We start from the raw sequence: 17,643 nt of genomic DNA on the forward strand, positions 1-17,643 counted from the left end.
CTTTGTCGGCTCACCACTTGGTCACAGTCGGAAATGGTGGTCCAATCCTTCCACTGATTGTGCATTCCAAGGCGAGAGGCCGATTACCAAACTTCTCTCCATCGTCGTGATTAACATTTAATGACTTCGATTTCGGTAATTGGACGGAGGGAATTTGCCGTAATTGGAAAATTCTGGGAATTTAACATCATTGTATATTTGAACAATCTGTTCTTGTTTTAGGTGCCCACAATTAAGTATTTATATTCCTTTTAATGGACCGAAATGTATATGACTGAACTCAATAAAATAGAAACCGAATCCGCTTTGTTTTAAATTGTTTTGCTTATTGTTTAGTTCCGCTCAAAAATAAATTTGTACACCACAAACATATATGTGTAACATGCAGAAAATTCAATATAATTTCAACATAATTTTAATATAAGATTTAAAGCACTTATTATTATTTATCTCGATAATACTTTAAAAATGCTGAATATGCACGAAAACCCACTAAAATATTTGTTAGCCTACTGCTGTAGCGAACCCTATCATCGGCGAACCCTTTTCGAGCTAATTTTTAACCCCAATCAAAATATTAAAATCTGTGCTTCAACTCTGGATTCCCAGTATGAATGGCTTTTGGCTCTCGAAACCCTAACCTGCGGCCACACTCACGAAATACCGAAAACCGAATAGGCAAGCCCAAGATGAAAGTTTTATTTTGAATTTATTGCGGAATTTATTGGGCGACACTGCATAAATTTGAACTTGGCCACCGAGCACAACGAGAACGGCGTTGTTTGTGTCTTTTGTTTCTGCGGCCCCTGCTTTTTTCTTCGGGTCCTTCATATATTCATATGCTACAAATTATATAGTAAAAGTTAAGAAGAAGATGAAGCGAAAACCAAACAAAAACCAACACCAGCGGCAACAATGTGTGGAATGATGCCAACAAATGTCAACACCGCTCGCTGGAAAAGCGAGGGGATCGGGAAAATTTGGGGGGGGGGAGGTGGCTAAGGGAAAACTGTTGTTGGCAATAACAAAAGAAATTTACAGATATTACACAGCATGGCTCCATAATAACACCAATACCCACACACAAAGGGCGACTGCAAAAAAAGGAAAAACAAAACAAAAACAAAGGGGCAGTAAAACCATTTGCATACTTTTGTATGTATGTGTATATGGGGGCGTGTAAACAGCCCCTTTTTTTGGTGTTATTATTGTTTCATATTTCTCTCGGTGCTGCGTTTCTTTTGTTTGCACGATGTGTGTGGCTCTGTGTGGAAACCAATTTTAAATTTGTTGCCACTTTGGTCGAGTTACGGAGCATACTTTTTGGCGCTTCAGCGTGGAAGGCCCCGCCCCCCGTGCGATAGGGTTTCTTTATGCATAATTTGATACGGGCCGCCAGACAATATGCGACTGTACAATGTGCGAGAGCCTATTCTCACCTGTCTAATTTTGTCCATGGACGTGGATGTGAGTGTGGATAACCCGCCCAAAGTGGGTAGTGTGTTGGCAGACCCTCATGCCCTCATAGTTTATTGCCTTTTGTCAAGCGATGCATAGTTGGATTCCACAATTTAGGTACCCTGTAGAAAAGTTTGTAGGTCGGGGTCAAAGATTCAATATGAATTCATTGCAAAACCGGAAAATAAAATGTATACTCGTATGTATTATTATAAAACAAGAAAAAATACCGCCTTTAAAATATAAATAGTAGATTTGCAATTTCGGTAAAAAGAGCTTGCACAATAATTTTGAATAAATAATACATTTTAAGCAAGTTAAAAATAAGTGCATTTTTAAATTGCTTTCTGTCCGTACAATGGCTTTTAAATTTGTGGTACAGGAGTTAAAGATGATTTCATCAATTAAAAGTATACCCACGGATCCGATACATTTAAGCTTTGCCAGTCAGCTGGCATGAGTATTCGGCAGTCGCGTACGGAATCTCGGCCAAAACCGTTCCCACGACAGCAGCATCTGTTTAAACTGTCAGAAAATACCGACACACACACGAGCACACACGCACACACCGACACGGTCTGACACATATTGTCATAAAATTATTCAATGGATATTGTGAGTGCAAAAGTTTTCGGTCCTTTTTTTATTTTTTTTATACTTTTTTGGGGAGATTTCCCATCCCGCCCCCTCAGCCCTTTTGCAATCTTTTTGAATAGGATTTTGTAAGCGTTACAAACTGAAGAACGAACAAAAAGGAAAAGCATTAAATGGCAATATGAGAAGCTTGCTTTGATATTGGATTTCGGGGCGGGGATCGTCGGTTGCGAATACTAAATTTGAGGGGCAGGGGTGTGGCGGTCAAAGTTTATGCCCAGCCACCGAAAAAACCAAAACGTAATTACCAAACCCATGCAACCAACGTCCAGTTCAAGGTCCGTCTCGCTCCGGGATTTGTTTAAAGAACACAGCTCATTCATTCGGCCCAAGATAAAGTGCTACCAATTAACGCAAAATAAATAAAACTCAACTAATTGTCGGAAAAAAGCAGACCATCGACAAAGGAAAAGCCAAAGAATGGGTGAGTGGAAGAAAGCCAATGTGAATGAGACAGATGCACTTGTAAAAATATTGGGGAAATTAGTCAAGTCATTAAAGTTGTAAGTTATTTGTTAATATTATTAAAAAAAGATTAATATCAACCACTTCTTGAAAGTACTTTTAGTGGAACCTATTCTGTATATAGTATGTATCCTATTCGATTAACAGTTTCCTTAAATTTGTAATTTGTAATATTAAGAATTAAGAGTTTTGTGTTTAGCTATCTGTGGAAATTAAAAGAGGAGGTACTTGAACATTATATATATAATTATCTAACAAATCAAACTTTTTTGAAGTGCAGAAGTCTTGAAACGGACGTCGCGTGGTTGCGTCCACTTGTCTCCTATGCTTTCTTCTTGTTCCCGGACTTTCTCCTCCTCTTTCTCCACCTTCTTGCCTTTCTTCGTTTACATTCTCCGCAACCCTCTTCCTCTTATCCCGGTCTTCGACGACAGTCAACATTTCTGCAACTGCCACAATGTTGTCTTCTTTTCTTGGCTTGGCCCATTTTATTTTGCTCCTTGCTACTCGTTTGCTTTCCCCTGTTTTTCTGCTTTACAATTTTTACTGCCCGAGCATTTGGCGTTTATTTTTCTGTTTTCTGTCCTTTTCGACGTCCCCCGCTCCTGGAAGTCTCCATGATGCTTTGCTGCTTTGCTCATTGTGCAAACTTGGCATTATTGTTTCCTAAGGCCAACAACGAGAAAACACAACGTCAACAGAGGGCAAGCCGGGCTAAGACCGGCGAATTCTGGCCATATTTGGGTGACGGGATGGGAATGGGAATTAGAATGGGAAAGGAAACTCCATTCCATTCCACCTTGCCTTATCGCTATTGCTCCTCCGCCTTTGTTGACTATTCGGCGTTTCTCTATTGTTTGCAAATGCGCAAAATTAAAAGCGGAAAAGCGGGAAAAGCCAGGAAAAGCGCGAACCTGAAGCGCAGTTTTTAAAAGGAAATTTCCCAAGGAGTTCCCCATTCTCAGCAGTCCGTTATGTTTACATTTTCGCGCATATATTTAATTAGGCTAATTAGGGTACGTGCCCTGGCTTTGGGCAAGGCTTAGAATCTGTAATTTATTCGCCGCATGGCTTACTGCACTTTGAACACAATTAGAGGAATGGCCAAACACATGACAAGGCCAAGGAAAACGGAGATGGGAGAACGGAGAAAGCGCCAACGGTAGCAGAGGAGCCCCAGTGATAAGCATAAGAAATATGAGCACCGGATATAAATTGTGTCAGCGGCAAAATGATAAAAAACCACTTAAAGGCGCAAACAATACGGCCGCCGGGCGGAGGCCGCGAAGAATCCTGCCAGCCGGCACAATGACAAACCGCTCCGCTAACCGCAACTGGGCGGAGGGTGGTAAGGGGGCGTGGCAAGGACCCACAGATAGCGCAGACTGCACGACGACAGCGGAAACAACAAAAGGACACAACTGGCGATGACTGTGCAAAGACGATGTGCTGGTGTGTGGGTCACTAGAAAGGGGCACTGGAAGAAAAGGATCGGAAAAGCACCGATTCAAGTTACTTTTTATTTGATTTCAATATAATTTAATACATTTTCCCTGGCTCAACAGGTCGAATACGCAATATCGGCCACAACTGGTCCAATTGAAAATTATGTGTCATTGGTGGATATTCATATTCATATTAATATTATTGTGTTAAATGTTTGCTAATAAGGCAATAAATTTAAATCTAAAATATATGTACGTTATTCGACCTGTTCAACTAATCTAATGCGCAATATTAGGTCATTCTATAAATTATCCATAAATTAAACTTATTTCCACACATAATTCTTCCCTGTATGAATGCTAAGATAATTGATTTACTCCTTTATGACAAAACCAGATACATTAAAATGTATAACTAGAAAATGGGTTTGCTCGGCGACAAATATTTTACTTTTATTTTTAAAATCAATAATAATGACTAATGGAACTTTAAATTTTTCTAAATAAATTTTACCAACTAAATTCCCATTTAAATTAAATTATTAAAAAATTTTTCGAAATTTCTTTGGTCCTTACAATAGAAATAGATTGTTTGCAGATGAAACATATTTTTCAGAGTGTCATGAAAAGAATTGTGGGAAAGCTTTGCCACCGTCAAGTCATTTACGGCGTGTCGCTGGGGCATCCGGAGTGGGGGTACAAGGGGTGGCAACCTACCCTCCAGAACGTCCGAAGTCCTCAGACGGACATTAACAAATACAATAAAAGCGCCAAAGATAGCACGTCAGGCTTTTTAATGCGCAAAATTGCAAACGTTTGCTGGGTCTGTGCTGGGCTGCGAAAATAATGCGAAACGGAAGAAATTAGTTGCGTGCAAATTTATGCTCGGGGTTCGTTTTGTCGACCCGTCGCTCCGCGGGTCATCGGGCACAGGAAAAGGGTCATTTCGTAGACGCGTGAAAATTCTGGCCCAGGCCACTTTCGAGCGTGTCGTTTTTTACAATTTTCCATTCAATATTTATGGTTTGCACTAGAAATAACAGCCCAAGCTGGTCCAATAAGTTGCTATGTTTATGCAGTGGCCTCTCTTGAGGCTTTAAAGTATTCTTTATAAAAAGCATGCCACCTTGTGTGCTACTATGTTTTCAGTTTTCCAGAGTTTAGCTCAGCTTAAGTGTTAAGTGGCATGCTCTAGCTTTTGCCGTTCGTTCTGTGCCTTCATTTCATTTCAGTTTTTATGACTACTTAGCATTTTCCTAGAGAGCCATACATGTGTGAGATTGTGTCAGGTTAACGGCTTTATTCTGATTCCACTTATGTTAGAGGTTTTAACTATGCTAAGAAGTATGTTCCAAAGAAAGGCGATCCATTTAGTATGTTTAAAACATAAGGTCAATCCCCGAGGTCACACCCCGTGAAAACTTTCAGATCGCATTAAAATTTACGACCTTGGCTGCGACATCTGAAATGCTCTGGTAGGCAATCGCTGACACAACTTATCGTCAATATTTTGGTTTTATTTCCCTTTATGTACTCATTTTTTTCATTTCCCCTGCGGCCGTTAGATAGAGATAACGAAGGAGGAACTACTTAGGCAACTTTTTAACATTTCCCACCCTGTTTCTCCCCTTGCAGCTTCGATGTCCGAGGACGGCCCTTTGAGAAGGCCCTCTACTGGTCGGACACCAACTCATTTGGGCCACGTGCGTATTTCGTTACCGGACAGCAGCCGGCCAAGTTATCGGTGGACAACATTCAGCTGGATGACGAGGGCGTAAGTGGCTAAAGCTGGACCATTACCAGCCGAAAACTGCGCTATGTTATTGTATATTTTTTATTGGATTCCCTCAACAGGTTTACCGCTGCCGCGTCGACTTTCAGAACTCACCCACGCGTAATCATAGAATTAACTTAACGGTTATTGGTGAGTACCCGAAAGGCAGTGCACCCCCATTAAAGGAAGCTCTGCGCCTCCCCCTATCACGAACACTCTAAGAAATGTTTCTGCAGATAAGAAGAACTCCCTCTTTATTGTCAGAGAATAACTAAAATTTTTGTTTCAATATTCTTTCCAAAGTTAAATATTATAGAGTTATTAGATAGTGCATAGCTAAAGCAACTTTTTTTATTCAGAATTTAAGCCAAGCAACAATAAACGAATTTAATAATTTAGTAAATCAAACGTCAATTCAGAATTGAAGTCAACCAATAATAAGTGAATTTAATAGTTTAGAAAAAACAAAACATAAAAATTAACACTTTGGCTAATGGTTTGTTCAAATTACAAGTACTAAAGAAAACAATTTCAAATAATAAAACACATGATAATGACTAAATATTTACCCAAGCTAAAAGGACTACAACGTATAGATTTTCCTTTTTTTCCTGTTTTTCCTTATAATAGATTGACGTTTAATTTGAAACACCTGAAACTGTTTTTTCTTAGTGCATCCCTTTTATAACGACTGTCTTTTTTTTCTTAGTGCATCCCTTTTATAACGACTGTCCCTTTTTCTCCGCTCTTCCTGCAGTTCCTCCGCATCAAATACTCGTGTACGATGCCTCCGGTCGCGATGTTGCCGGAGCTGTGGGTCCATTGCTCGAGGGCGATAATATTGTGTTGACATGTGAAGTGCGTGGCGGTAAGTAAATCATGATAAACGACACCAACGCATACACGTACCCTCTGCCACATAAATGTGGCACTCAGACAAAAGGCTATCAAGCTGGGGAGGTCGGCACAAAAACGCAACTGATTCCACTTGCACACAGAGAAAAAGGTTCTACTCTCAGTTGCAGTGCAATTTGGTATTAAAGATTTTATATCTTTTTATATATTTAATATATTGTAGGAGTACAACTTTAAAGTTTTAAATTTTAATAACTGAAGACAGTGAAACTTTAATTAATTTTAAGCACCCTTTCTTAAAAATGAACCACTATAAGGGGCTGTTTATAAAGAAGTGCACCTTGGTAGGTGACCCCGACATTGCATACTTATTTTTCTCCGTGCAATCTTTAGTGAGAGATTCAGTTTCAGCCTCGTTCGCATCTCCTACCACCCCACCCTGGCAGTCTATTTAAAGAATTAAAGATGAAAAGCCCCAGATAGGCCCCAGCCGTGACCGAGTCTGCTGGTTCGAGTGGGGGACAGGGCCAGGCTGGCTAAGTCATCGTAAATAATAAAAATAAATGTATGTCAAAGTCTGCGGTGACATTGCCGCTCCACAGACGCCACCAGGACGTCGTCTGTGGAGGATCCTCCTGCGTCTGCGGCCGCTGTCATTGCCAGTTTGCTTTTAAGGCAAAATGCAACAATTTCGAGCGTCTGGCGTGCTTTTGTCGTGCACGGCACATCCATTGGCCAAGCTATGACCTGTAGGCATATGCGGCATCGTAAATCTTTAAAGAGGTCCCCAAGGTGAAAGGAAAAACCCCCGCACCCGCACCCCATCGACCGCATCCAGTAAACTTTTTACTCGCCTTTTTTTTGCTTTTCTGCTGGCAAGTGTGAAAAATTTTTGTATAAGTTGCTCGCTTCGCTGGCTTGGCTTGAGGGGCTCTCCTTGCATGACTGAACCCCATGGATACGAACCGAACCAAACTGAACCGGAGCGCCTCGAACTCAACCCAACGGAACTGGCGACGGCGACGAATGCCCGACATCAGCATTATAAATCATTAACTTTTCTGACAACAATATTTTCGGCGCACACCCCAGACATTTTCCATGTCAACTAGCAACGCGATTTGCGAGCTGTTTTTTTCTCTGGCCATACTAAATGGGTTTTGGCAGAGCTTAAGGTCGAAAATGCAGCTGATGGTGTAGAAGTTGTTACTGAAGCTCGCGAAAGTTTTTAAGTCCATTTGATAGTGAAATAAGTTGATTATTACAGACAGCCAGTGGATACAGTTCATTGAACTGCTTGAATTGGCTGGCAAAGTTGCCGCTGTTCATCAAGAGCTCTGCTGTCCCTAGCTTGATTTTAAACAGATCGGACTTTACTCATCAAAAACCGACTGCAGAACTAAATGTTCTAATGGGAAAACACAATTTCCCTGCCCAAGCCAACTTTCCTTTTTGTATTCCGAATACCAAAGAGGAATCCTGAAGGACCTTCTTTAAGCCTGTTCTTGAACTTTATCAGGCTCCAAAGGCCGAAGTAGTGGCCCAATTTCGACTGAAGGATTCCGGGCTTTGTGCAACCCACTCTTGGCAAATGCTAGCTCATTATTCGCCTCACCTCTCGAATGGCAGCTGGTGTTTGGTTGCTCCGGCTGATGGTGATTCCTGGGCTGCTGTCACCGCCGCCTGCAGTGCTCCTGTTCACGTGCAGCACTCTCCTGCCAAAGGATTCATCCTGCGCCTTGGCATCTCGCCTCTTGGTTTGCTTTGGCAGCAGTGCCTCACGTCGCCGCTTTGACTAACCGCATGTGAATGAGCTAAACAGCCAGTTTCCCGGGCGTAGAGGGGGGTTTTGGTGCCAAGGGGGGTCCCCTTCCATGTGAAACTGCGACGACGACGTCGACAACATTCGCTTTTGACACCTGCTGAGCGACACGCTTCTTGGCAGGTGGCATTGCCTCTGATTTGTATGCAACATTTTCCGCACCGCCCCCGAGTTGCCACCCCCTGCACTTAGGGAAATTGCTTTTCCTAAAACTGAGATAAAAGTTAGGTCATTTAGGATAGTTATCTCTTTGTAATTGGCAGCTGTACTTCGTCTAGGTTCTATTCAAAATATCTATTAGCAGAATGAATTTATGTCAATTATTAAATAAATTAGTAAACACTTTCAGTTTATTCAAAATAAAATGAATTAGCCCTTTAGATATACTAATACTTATAGCTTAAAATACCCATTAAGACTTTAATACTTATTTTGACCAAAAATGTGTAATCTATTCCCGATCGTAGAACGCATTATATTCCAGTGCATGGGTTGGCTCCTTGAAAGACCGCAATGCAGGCTTGTATTTCATTTGGCACCCTCGGAGGTCTCAAAGCCAAATTAACTAATATCGCAATTTCAGCGCCACATGGCGTCGACAGGGCGATGGTGAGGTATTCGCCCAAAGAAACGGTGGGTGCTCGCATCCTGATTAAAGCTAATGCAAATCCTGACGCCATTTTTATGGCCCGCCACTAATCATAGCCCCCCAGCACAATAAACGCCAAATGCCAAATTGCTTTATCAACTTTATTAACTTCGACTAATAGCAATTAATACCGGCAATAAAAAGCTAATCTAGGCAGGCCCCCATAAAAGCGCCGGGGTTATCCATTGTGTCCGGTTCCAGTTGAGTTCAGTCCCGCAGTCCTTTGCATATTTGCCCCCCGACTCCTTTGGAGCATTGTCCAGTGGGGCAATTGTCAACAAGCGTAAGTATGGCTTAGCAAATGGCAAACGCGCTGTCTTCATTACACAAAGGAAGTGGGTGGTGGTTGGTGTATGGGCGGAGGAGCAAGAGAAAGAAAGTGCCGAGAGTTGGGGGAGGTGAAAGCCAGCTAAATGCCGCAGGGAAACTGTTATTTGTCTATTATCCCTGCATTCCCATCCCAACTTTCGGCGTGTGTGCGTGTGTCCTCGCTGGCTTATTGTCGCCGAGTATCCTTTGCAATCAGCCAGCATTCTGCCATTCTGCCATTCTGGCAGTAAATTCCCAAGTCCACACTCCAGCTATCAGCTACTTTCGCCCTTCAATCTCCAATCTCCAACCCCCGAGGAACCCAATCCCCTGCTCGTCTGCGTCTGCCAATGCCAGTCCCAATGCCCAGCTGCTTGTTGCTATTGTTGCTCATTTCCGCCGCATTCACTTGGCTCACTTAATGGCCCAAACCAAACCCAATGGCTATGCCAAAGGCGGGCAGTTGGGGCCCAAGCTTTGGGCACTTAAACGGATTAAAAATATTTTCGTACATTTGATATGTGAGCGAGTGAAATGCCTTTCCCTACCGCTTTCTCCGAGCATTGAGCGATGGCAGCAGAGCGAAAAAGTGATTGCCGAATTTCAATTGAAATGCCGGGCTGCAGATTCGGAAAACTGCATCGAGAACTCCCAGCTCGGGAGAGTGAATCGATAGTCAATCGAACATATGGCCAAGTCATATTTTATTAATTTAATATTTGTACTCATTGGGTAAATTGAGACAGGTAGAGATGGTTTTTAAAACGAAAGTGAATGAGTGGATCCATCTTCCTTTGAGCATACGTCAATCTGGTGGGCTACTCGGATTAACATTTTTAATTGGAGTAAGTACTCAACAAAAGGGTATACTTGCTTCATTAAATCATAACGAAAAGGTATTGAATAAAATTCATGTTTCACTTTTTATATGTAGTAAAATGAAATAGGAATATTCTCTGCTGGAATTTTTAATTTGCCCATTATTAAACGTTGAAAAGGGTTCATAACAAAAGTAAATAAAATAACGTATTTAGTTTATTTGGTCATTATTTCGTTACAAAAGCCAAAACTAAATTATACCCTCTTTAGAGGCAGTGATATCAAACATTCAATGTAAATATTGGACCGATTCTGTAATTCACTTTTAATTATTGTCTAATATGTATTTAAATATTTAAACAGACTTTGATAAAGCCCATAGCTTTGTGATGCACTAATCAGCTTTGCCAACGCCACCAAATGTATCAAAATGTGCCTTTCATCCGCTCTCTCCTTGTGCCAGTATTGTTTTTGTATTCGGGGTCATCAGCAGGTCCCCAAAAACTTTCCGCATCTCTCCCTTTGGCTCCCCAACCGACTAATTCAATATTCACGCTTATGCGTTTGCTGGGAAACCCATGACCGCCTCCTGGCCTTTTTTGACCATCCATCCATCCACCCATCCGTCCCGGCCATCCAGTGCCCCAACTTTGCTAGTTAAGCTGGCTAAGCCTTTTTTAAAAGCCTTGGGTACACACTGCTAAATGCGCATTATCATTAAAATGTTGAAAGTTTCCTTCATTTTTTTTCGGTCATAAATTTTCGAACGCGGCTCTGTGGTCACGCCGCTTCCGTTAGAAAACCACCTCGGGAAAACTCTCTCTAGACGGGCGGGTTAATAATGCATGAGTGGAAAAGTTTGCTGCCAGCGAAAAACAGTTGGCACGAAATTTAAAATTAATTTATGCATTAAACATTAATTTAAATTTGAATTTGGATTGCGAGGGTACGGCAGGACTGTTTCCCTTTGTGCTTCTAGCATGGAATCCATTACACACGATTGTTTCTGAATTCGTTGCTCCTTTATCACCAACAATTAATTTTGGCAATTCGCAATTATTTATAAGAGAATACAGAAATTTAATAGCTTAAACATTAAAGCTTTTAAAAAATGCCATAGAACTTTAATGGTTAAAAATAAGTATATTTTTTGCGAAAGAAATCTACGTCAATACAAAGATCGAGAAACTAATTATTAGTACCAAAACAGCTTATTATTTTTTTACATACACGATAGTAAATCACTATTTACCATTGGCGTAATACTTCTTAGATTAATAAAAATGTCGGCTGGCCGAATTATATATACCAAATACATGTTTTAATTGTAAAAATCTGTACATAACTTGTATTGCATTAAAACAACTTAAATATACCTTGGGCTATTCTGGTTTGGACATCGCACACTTTACCTTTAATTTCAGTTAAATAGTTAAAACCGAAGGTGTGTCTAATTATTGCGATTTTTCCTGCTCCATCAACAGGACGACCGGAGCCGACGGTGACCTGGCTGAACGGGACGCGCGCCTTGGAGGCGGGCAGTGGGGTCTCCATGGGCCGCCATGTGACGGTCAACCGCCTGGAGGTTGCTCAAATCTCGCGCTCCGCCCTGAACAACACGTACCGCTGTCAGGCTTCCAACACGAAGCTGGTGGCGCCCGTGGAGCGCAGCATCCGCATCGAAATGTTACGTGAGTGGCCGGAACGAGTAGTCAATATTGCCAGTCACGCCTAATCCCCTTAAACCTTAAACACCCACAGTCAAACCCACATCAGTCAATTTAACCAATAAGTTGAAGGTCTTCGCCTCGAACACGCAGTACAATCTCACCTGCATTGTGGCCGGTTCGGTGCCGGACACGGAAATCAAATGGACGCAGAATAATCGGCCCTTCAAACGTGGCCAGGTAAGCTCTCTCGCTCAGTCGTCCAGCGTCTCTAACTCAATCTTGGCCAGGCGAAAGCCCTATTTATGAATTTCCTCCGGTGGATCTGGCCAGCGGGCACTTTTCTAATCGATTTCACTTCATCTCTCCACCCACACAGCTGTCAACGAGCCAGGGCAATGGAAGAGTCATATCCACATTGACATTTTATCCTCAGCCCGAGGACGACGGTACGATGCTCAAGTGCGAGGGCTCCAACCCACGGCTGCAAAACTCGGCCATCGAGGACTCGCTCATGATGAATGTCATCTGTAAGTGGGACGCTTTATGCGAGCACACTAAAAGAAAATAATTGAAATTGGATAAGTTTGGTTTTAGTTTAAAATATTTTTGAGTTAAATTTCAATCTGAAAATTTCTTCGTATTATTTTAGCTAGGTAAATATTTATTTCTTTTCCGTTACCTTAAGGCTTAGTATTCAACCCAACAAAAAGTCGTCCAAAACAAAAAACTTCATATGAAAAACAACGTCAAAATATTTTGTTTCATATGAAGTTTTTGTTTTGGACGAGTTTTTGTTGGGTTGAGTACTAGCCCTAAAAGGGAAATTAAAGAAAATACTTAATACTTATTTATACCCTAGAATAAAAACACCGAAAAGGGCCAAAGGAACAAAGCGAATTCTTAAAAAATAGCTCATAGGGGCTTTCTACTCCCGAATTATTAACTTTTTTTTAGACAACAGCCAATGAAACATTTTATTTGGAGCGCATTCCATAAAAGCGATTAGTATTTCCATAAATGCAGGCAGGGCACAAATCAAAGTCGCCTGTGCAAATAAGTCTAAATTATATGGCATTATTTACATACAGCACCCGCTCCTTCCATCGAAAGTGGCCCAGTATGAAGCCGTTCGTTTGTATGTCAATATTTATTCCGTTGACTCTTAGCGTGGCCATAAAAAAGCTGGCGAAAAATTTGTTGCCTGCTTTGCTTCGTTTCGCATATTTGCTGCAGCGCCAGCGAAATGTCATAAATTTTACTTTATATGATTATCAATTTAAAATCAACAGCAATCGCGACCTTCTACTTTGTCGAAGGGAAACGAAAACGGTTAAGGTTCGTCCCACACTAAAAAGTTCCATGGGTTAGTTATTTTCGTGTTGTCACTTTGTTTTGCCACGGGTTTTTTCTTTGGATAATCATAAATTTATTGAATTTTAAAGTCACGCATAGATCCCCAGCTATGTATGCGAAATTCAGCCATAAATATTGAATGGCGAGCGCGTAAGCTTCGAACTGAAAGTTGGAGAAAGTTTTTCTCTGCCCTTTTGACCCGGTCCAGCGTGGAAATATAAAATTAGATATACACAAGGAAAACCTGCTTTAAAGGATTAGCGGCGATGGCTTAAGCTTTTAATGGCGCGCAGTGGGTCAAATGGAAGACTGTGATTCATTTTTCCCCTGAAAGAAAAACATGGTAACTACCTGGAACCAACTGTTTTACAGTTTCCAGTCTGGTTAACCCCTTCTCACACATTTAACCCGGCCATAACAGTAACAATTTGTTGCTTTCCCTTTCGCGAGGGCTTCGGTTTCATCCACCTTCTTCGGCGGGCAATCATGATGTTGTAAAAATGGCAAAAGGGATGGGAAAACACTAAATATTTTATATGATCCATCATTGATATTGGGGCGTTGCTCGCGGCAGCGGAACGATTTTAATTTAAAAATTTCTGTCATACTCATTGGTTAGCCTGTTTGGATCCGGAATACGGAATCCGGATCGAAGGGGCTCGGTGGTTTATAACGCGATTCCTCCGCCGCGCTGTTAACTTTTATGGTCTGCGCAGCGACAACAACGCGCCGTATATTTCGTCGTTTTATTATGCAATAATATTTTTCGATTTTATATTTTATATGGGGCTGCAGGCAGCCTGGCAATTTAAATAAACATATAAGAAAGGCGAGGAGCTCACAGTGGAATTTGGAAATTAGCACAGGCAATTAAAATGGGAACCAAACTATTAACAAGTGGGTCTTTCGCTGCTTTCCAGATCCTCCACAGGTAACCTTGTCGCTGGGCTCCACACTGCGGCCGGATGACATAAAAGAGGGCGACGACGTCTACTTCGAGTGCCACATCAAGTCCAATCCCAAGGAGCACCGCATCATGTGGTCGCATGACGTGAGTTCCCGCCAAAATGGAAATAAACTGGTATTAATTAACTGGGTGATTCTCCTTCCTCCACCAGGGCCAACCGGTGACCCAGAATGTGTCCTGGGGCATCATCATCTCCACTCGCTCCCTGGTTCTCCAGCGAGTGGGTCGAGTCCACTCCGGCTATTACGCCTGTTCCGCAGCCAATGACCGCGGAGAAACCCAGTCAGCTCCGGTCAACTTGAGGATACGATGTAAGTTCCCCAAGTTATTTCACTTTTAAGCTGTGCTCTTAAGATAAACTTCACAACTCAGTTCCCAAAGTTATTAAACTTTTTTGTAGGATATAAAAAAGAGATGTCACTATAAACAATTCGTTTAGTACTAGATTTAAATAGAAGGTTTCTAAAATTGAATATTGCTTTCAAAGATTTATTAATGGTAAAATCATATTTGTCTTTTTTAGTAATTATATGAAAATCTACTATTAAATGCATTAGTTACTACAAAATTAAAGAATAAAACGTATATCTTGCGATCGGTGTTAACACGAAAATTGTGTACATAAAAATCCAATTTTGTAATATTTACCAGAAAAAAACCGAAAATTTGCACAAAAATTATGCTGACAGTTGATGTCAGTGGAGCGGAGCATTAAAAATACATATGCATAAATTTATGCGCAAATGGGCACACACCGAGAGAAAATGCGGGAGATGAGTCGCATTTGCACATTTATTTCATACCATTCCGCAGTGGTAACTGGGCGGGCCCACGCCCAAATGGAAAACTGGCAGCCACAATAACAACAACATCGGCTGTGCACTTGACAAAATCGCACAATATCCCTCCCCCGCTGCCAACCGAACTCACAGGATGGCCAACAACAATGTCCAAAAACTAAAGTATGCTAAAATGACAGAAAATATTTTGTGCAAAAGGCCGTAATATGCACAATGCAACGGATCTATATTGTGCCGCTCCTCTGTCATCCGCTTACATCGCCACATACCGTATAGAATACATATGAAATATGTATAATATATGTATGTGTAGCTTTGTGCGTGAGTGCATTTTGAGTTTGTGTTTTATCAAACAAACGACTAGTCTTCACAAATTTTTACTGGCCAAACCCCAAATATGAGTGCCTGTTTGCACACATTTTAATTCAAATTTTCTCACCGGAAATATGGTCGATACTCTATATCGCGTGTTTTAGAATACCTAGGATTTCATTTTATAACTTATCTAATTCGCTTTATTACGGGCTGTTTTACAATATAAATTATTTCTGTATATACAAAATAGCTGAAAATCTTGAACAAATAAAATAGAGCTCGTGTCTGTGCTTTTGGCAGTTTCATAATTTAAATTAAATTTCTAAGCATTGCCATCACGTAAATTTAGTAAGAGCTCTTCGGGGCATATCAAAATTCGGGTTCTCTGAACAATCCAATTATTGTTATTTATATAAAATAAAATAGCTCCTTGGGGTAAATTGTGCCCATTATTTTAACAATTAAGTGGAGGGAAATAATTGAAATGGGATACACTCAAAAACCATACGAAGACTAGTTCGCAATAGCTGGTTAAATCATAGAAGCGGCAATTTCTTCTCTAATAAAACTTAATTTAAGGCCATTCCACATTAAGTGTGCTAGAATATTCTACACCTGTCATAGTTCTCATGGCTCTGTCCCACTTAATTGACACTTTTGTGGAATCCCCAGCCATTTTAATGGACTCCAATTACCATCGGAGTCAAACAGGCTGCTCCTTGATAACAAACCCGGGCCGCAAGTGTAAACTGAAACCAAACAAGTGATAACTCAATTGATTTCTAATTGTCACAGCTCTGATTTGACGTGAAGTTCTATTATTCGTAGGCAAACTAACTGGGAGTCAAACCGAAGTATGGGCTTTTTCACACTTTCGGGGCCAAAAGTGTATGTAATTATAATTTGTGGACAACACAAAAATAAATGACCGATAAACGCCGCTCGGAGCCTTTGTGTGCACATATTGAAAATGTCTCAATTACCGCTATAGAGCATTTACTTCCGACTGTATTTCTAAATAATTAATGATGCTTAAATACCAAACAGCATTTGTGTGGGGGTCCGGGGCTGTGTTTGTGTTTGCTTTTGTGTTTGCCTGTGCATAAATATGCATATGCTTTCATAAAGTAACCGTCCGGCATTTCCATCGGGGCCAAAAGTTTAGCCCCCGAACTTAACGTGTCAGCTGGGGGCGGGCTCACCGGGCGGGTAATAAAAATGAATGATCTGCTTTTATTATCGAAACTCACAGTCATTATTAAACCATTTATAATTATGGGAAAGGTCAGGCGGACGGGGCGCTGGTCAGGCAGGTGGGTCAGGCGAGTGCACACACATTCAGCAGGTGCGCTGGGGGAAATTCAATTTTTATTTTGCATTTTTAATGCAACAAAAAAGCGTGGCAGTCCCACATGCAAACAAGGCAGGTTAACGAATATTATTTAATTAATTGCCCGGTTAAATGAATATTTTGATGCCATTTAAGCCTGAATTTGCATCGTTAGTTTATTAAACTAAAAAAAATGTAATTTTCTACGATTTGTCCGCTCGGCTGCACAGATTCCAAATTTAATTGGTTGGGATTTCAAACTTCAACATTATTTAAATTTTAAAATAAAACAAGAGAGAACGCTATAGTCGGGTTGGTGTCCCGACTATCTAATACCCGTCACTCAGCTTTGTGTCCCGACTAATAATCGTAACTCAGCTAAAGGGAGTGCGAGGGAGATAGATATATTTTTTTTGATTGCGTATAACTTTTTAATGAATGGTCCGATTTGAAAAATGTCTTCTACATTTCGATAGGTATAAATATACACAACAAAATTGCATTTATACTTATCGGAAATCTTTAAGGATGTGGGCGCAGGACCCATTTTAAAATCGTTAATGGGCGATTGTGGGCGTTAGAGGGGGCGTGGCGCTCGGCTAAAATAAACTTGCGCTGCGTAGGAAGCCAAAGAATATGTGTGGGAAATCTCAACCTTCTAGCTTTTGTAGTTTCCGAGATCTCAGCGTTCATACAGACAGACAGACGGACAGACAGACGGACAGACAGACGGACAGACGGACAGACGGACAGACGGACAGACGGACAGACGGACATGGCTAGATCGACTCGGCTAGTGACCCTGATCAAGAATATATATACTTTATGGGGTCGGAAACGCTTCCTTCTAGCTGTTACATACTTTTGCACGAATCTAGTATACCCTTTTACTCTACGAGTAACGGGTATAAATAGGAAAAACATGTCTTTTTAAACGCCAGCCCATGGAGGTATATGC

The 17,643-nt window shown here is 41.1% G+C and overlaps 1 protein-coding gene across 2 annotated transcripts in view; it reads left to right on the forward strand.

The window, feature by feature from the left end:
• side-III (sidestep III) overlaps window positions 1-17,643 on the forward strand; it is a 108,133-nt gene that overhangs the window by 71,222 nt on the left and 19,268 nt on the right. For both annotated transcript variants that reach the window (XM_044394732.2, XM_070217480.1), the window contains 8 exons: window positions 5,658-5,796; window positions 5,877-5,946; window positions 6,554-6,664; window positions 11,735-11,941; window positions 12,012-12,157; window positions 12,297-12,447; window positions 14,194-14,324; window positions 14,392-14,551. In XM_044394732.2, the coding sequence (XP_044250667.1) occupies window positions 5,658-5,796; window positions 5,877-5,946; window positions 6,554-6,664; window positions 11,735-11,941; window positions 12,012-12,157; window positions 12,297-12,447; window positions 14,194-14,324; window positions 14,392-14,551 (1,115 nt within the window). The remainder of the gene's footprint in view (window positions 1-5,657; window positions 5,797-5,876; window positions 5,947-6,553; window positions 6,665-11,734; window positions 11,942-12,011; window positions 12,158-12,296; window positions 12,448-14,193; window positions 14,325-14,391; window positions 14,552-17,643) is intronic.

Source organism: Drosophila takahashii, chromosome 3R (genome assembly GCF_030179915.1).
Source record: "Drosophila takahashii strain IR98-3 E-12201 chromosome 3R, DtakHiC1v2, whole genome shotgun sequence".
Taxonomy (NCBI): domain Eukaryota; kingdom Metazoa; phylum Arthropoda; class Insecta; order Diptera; family Drosophilidae; genus Drosophila; species Drosophila takahashii.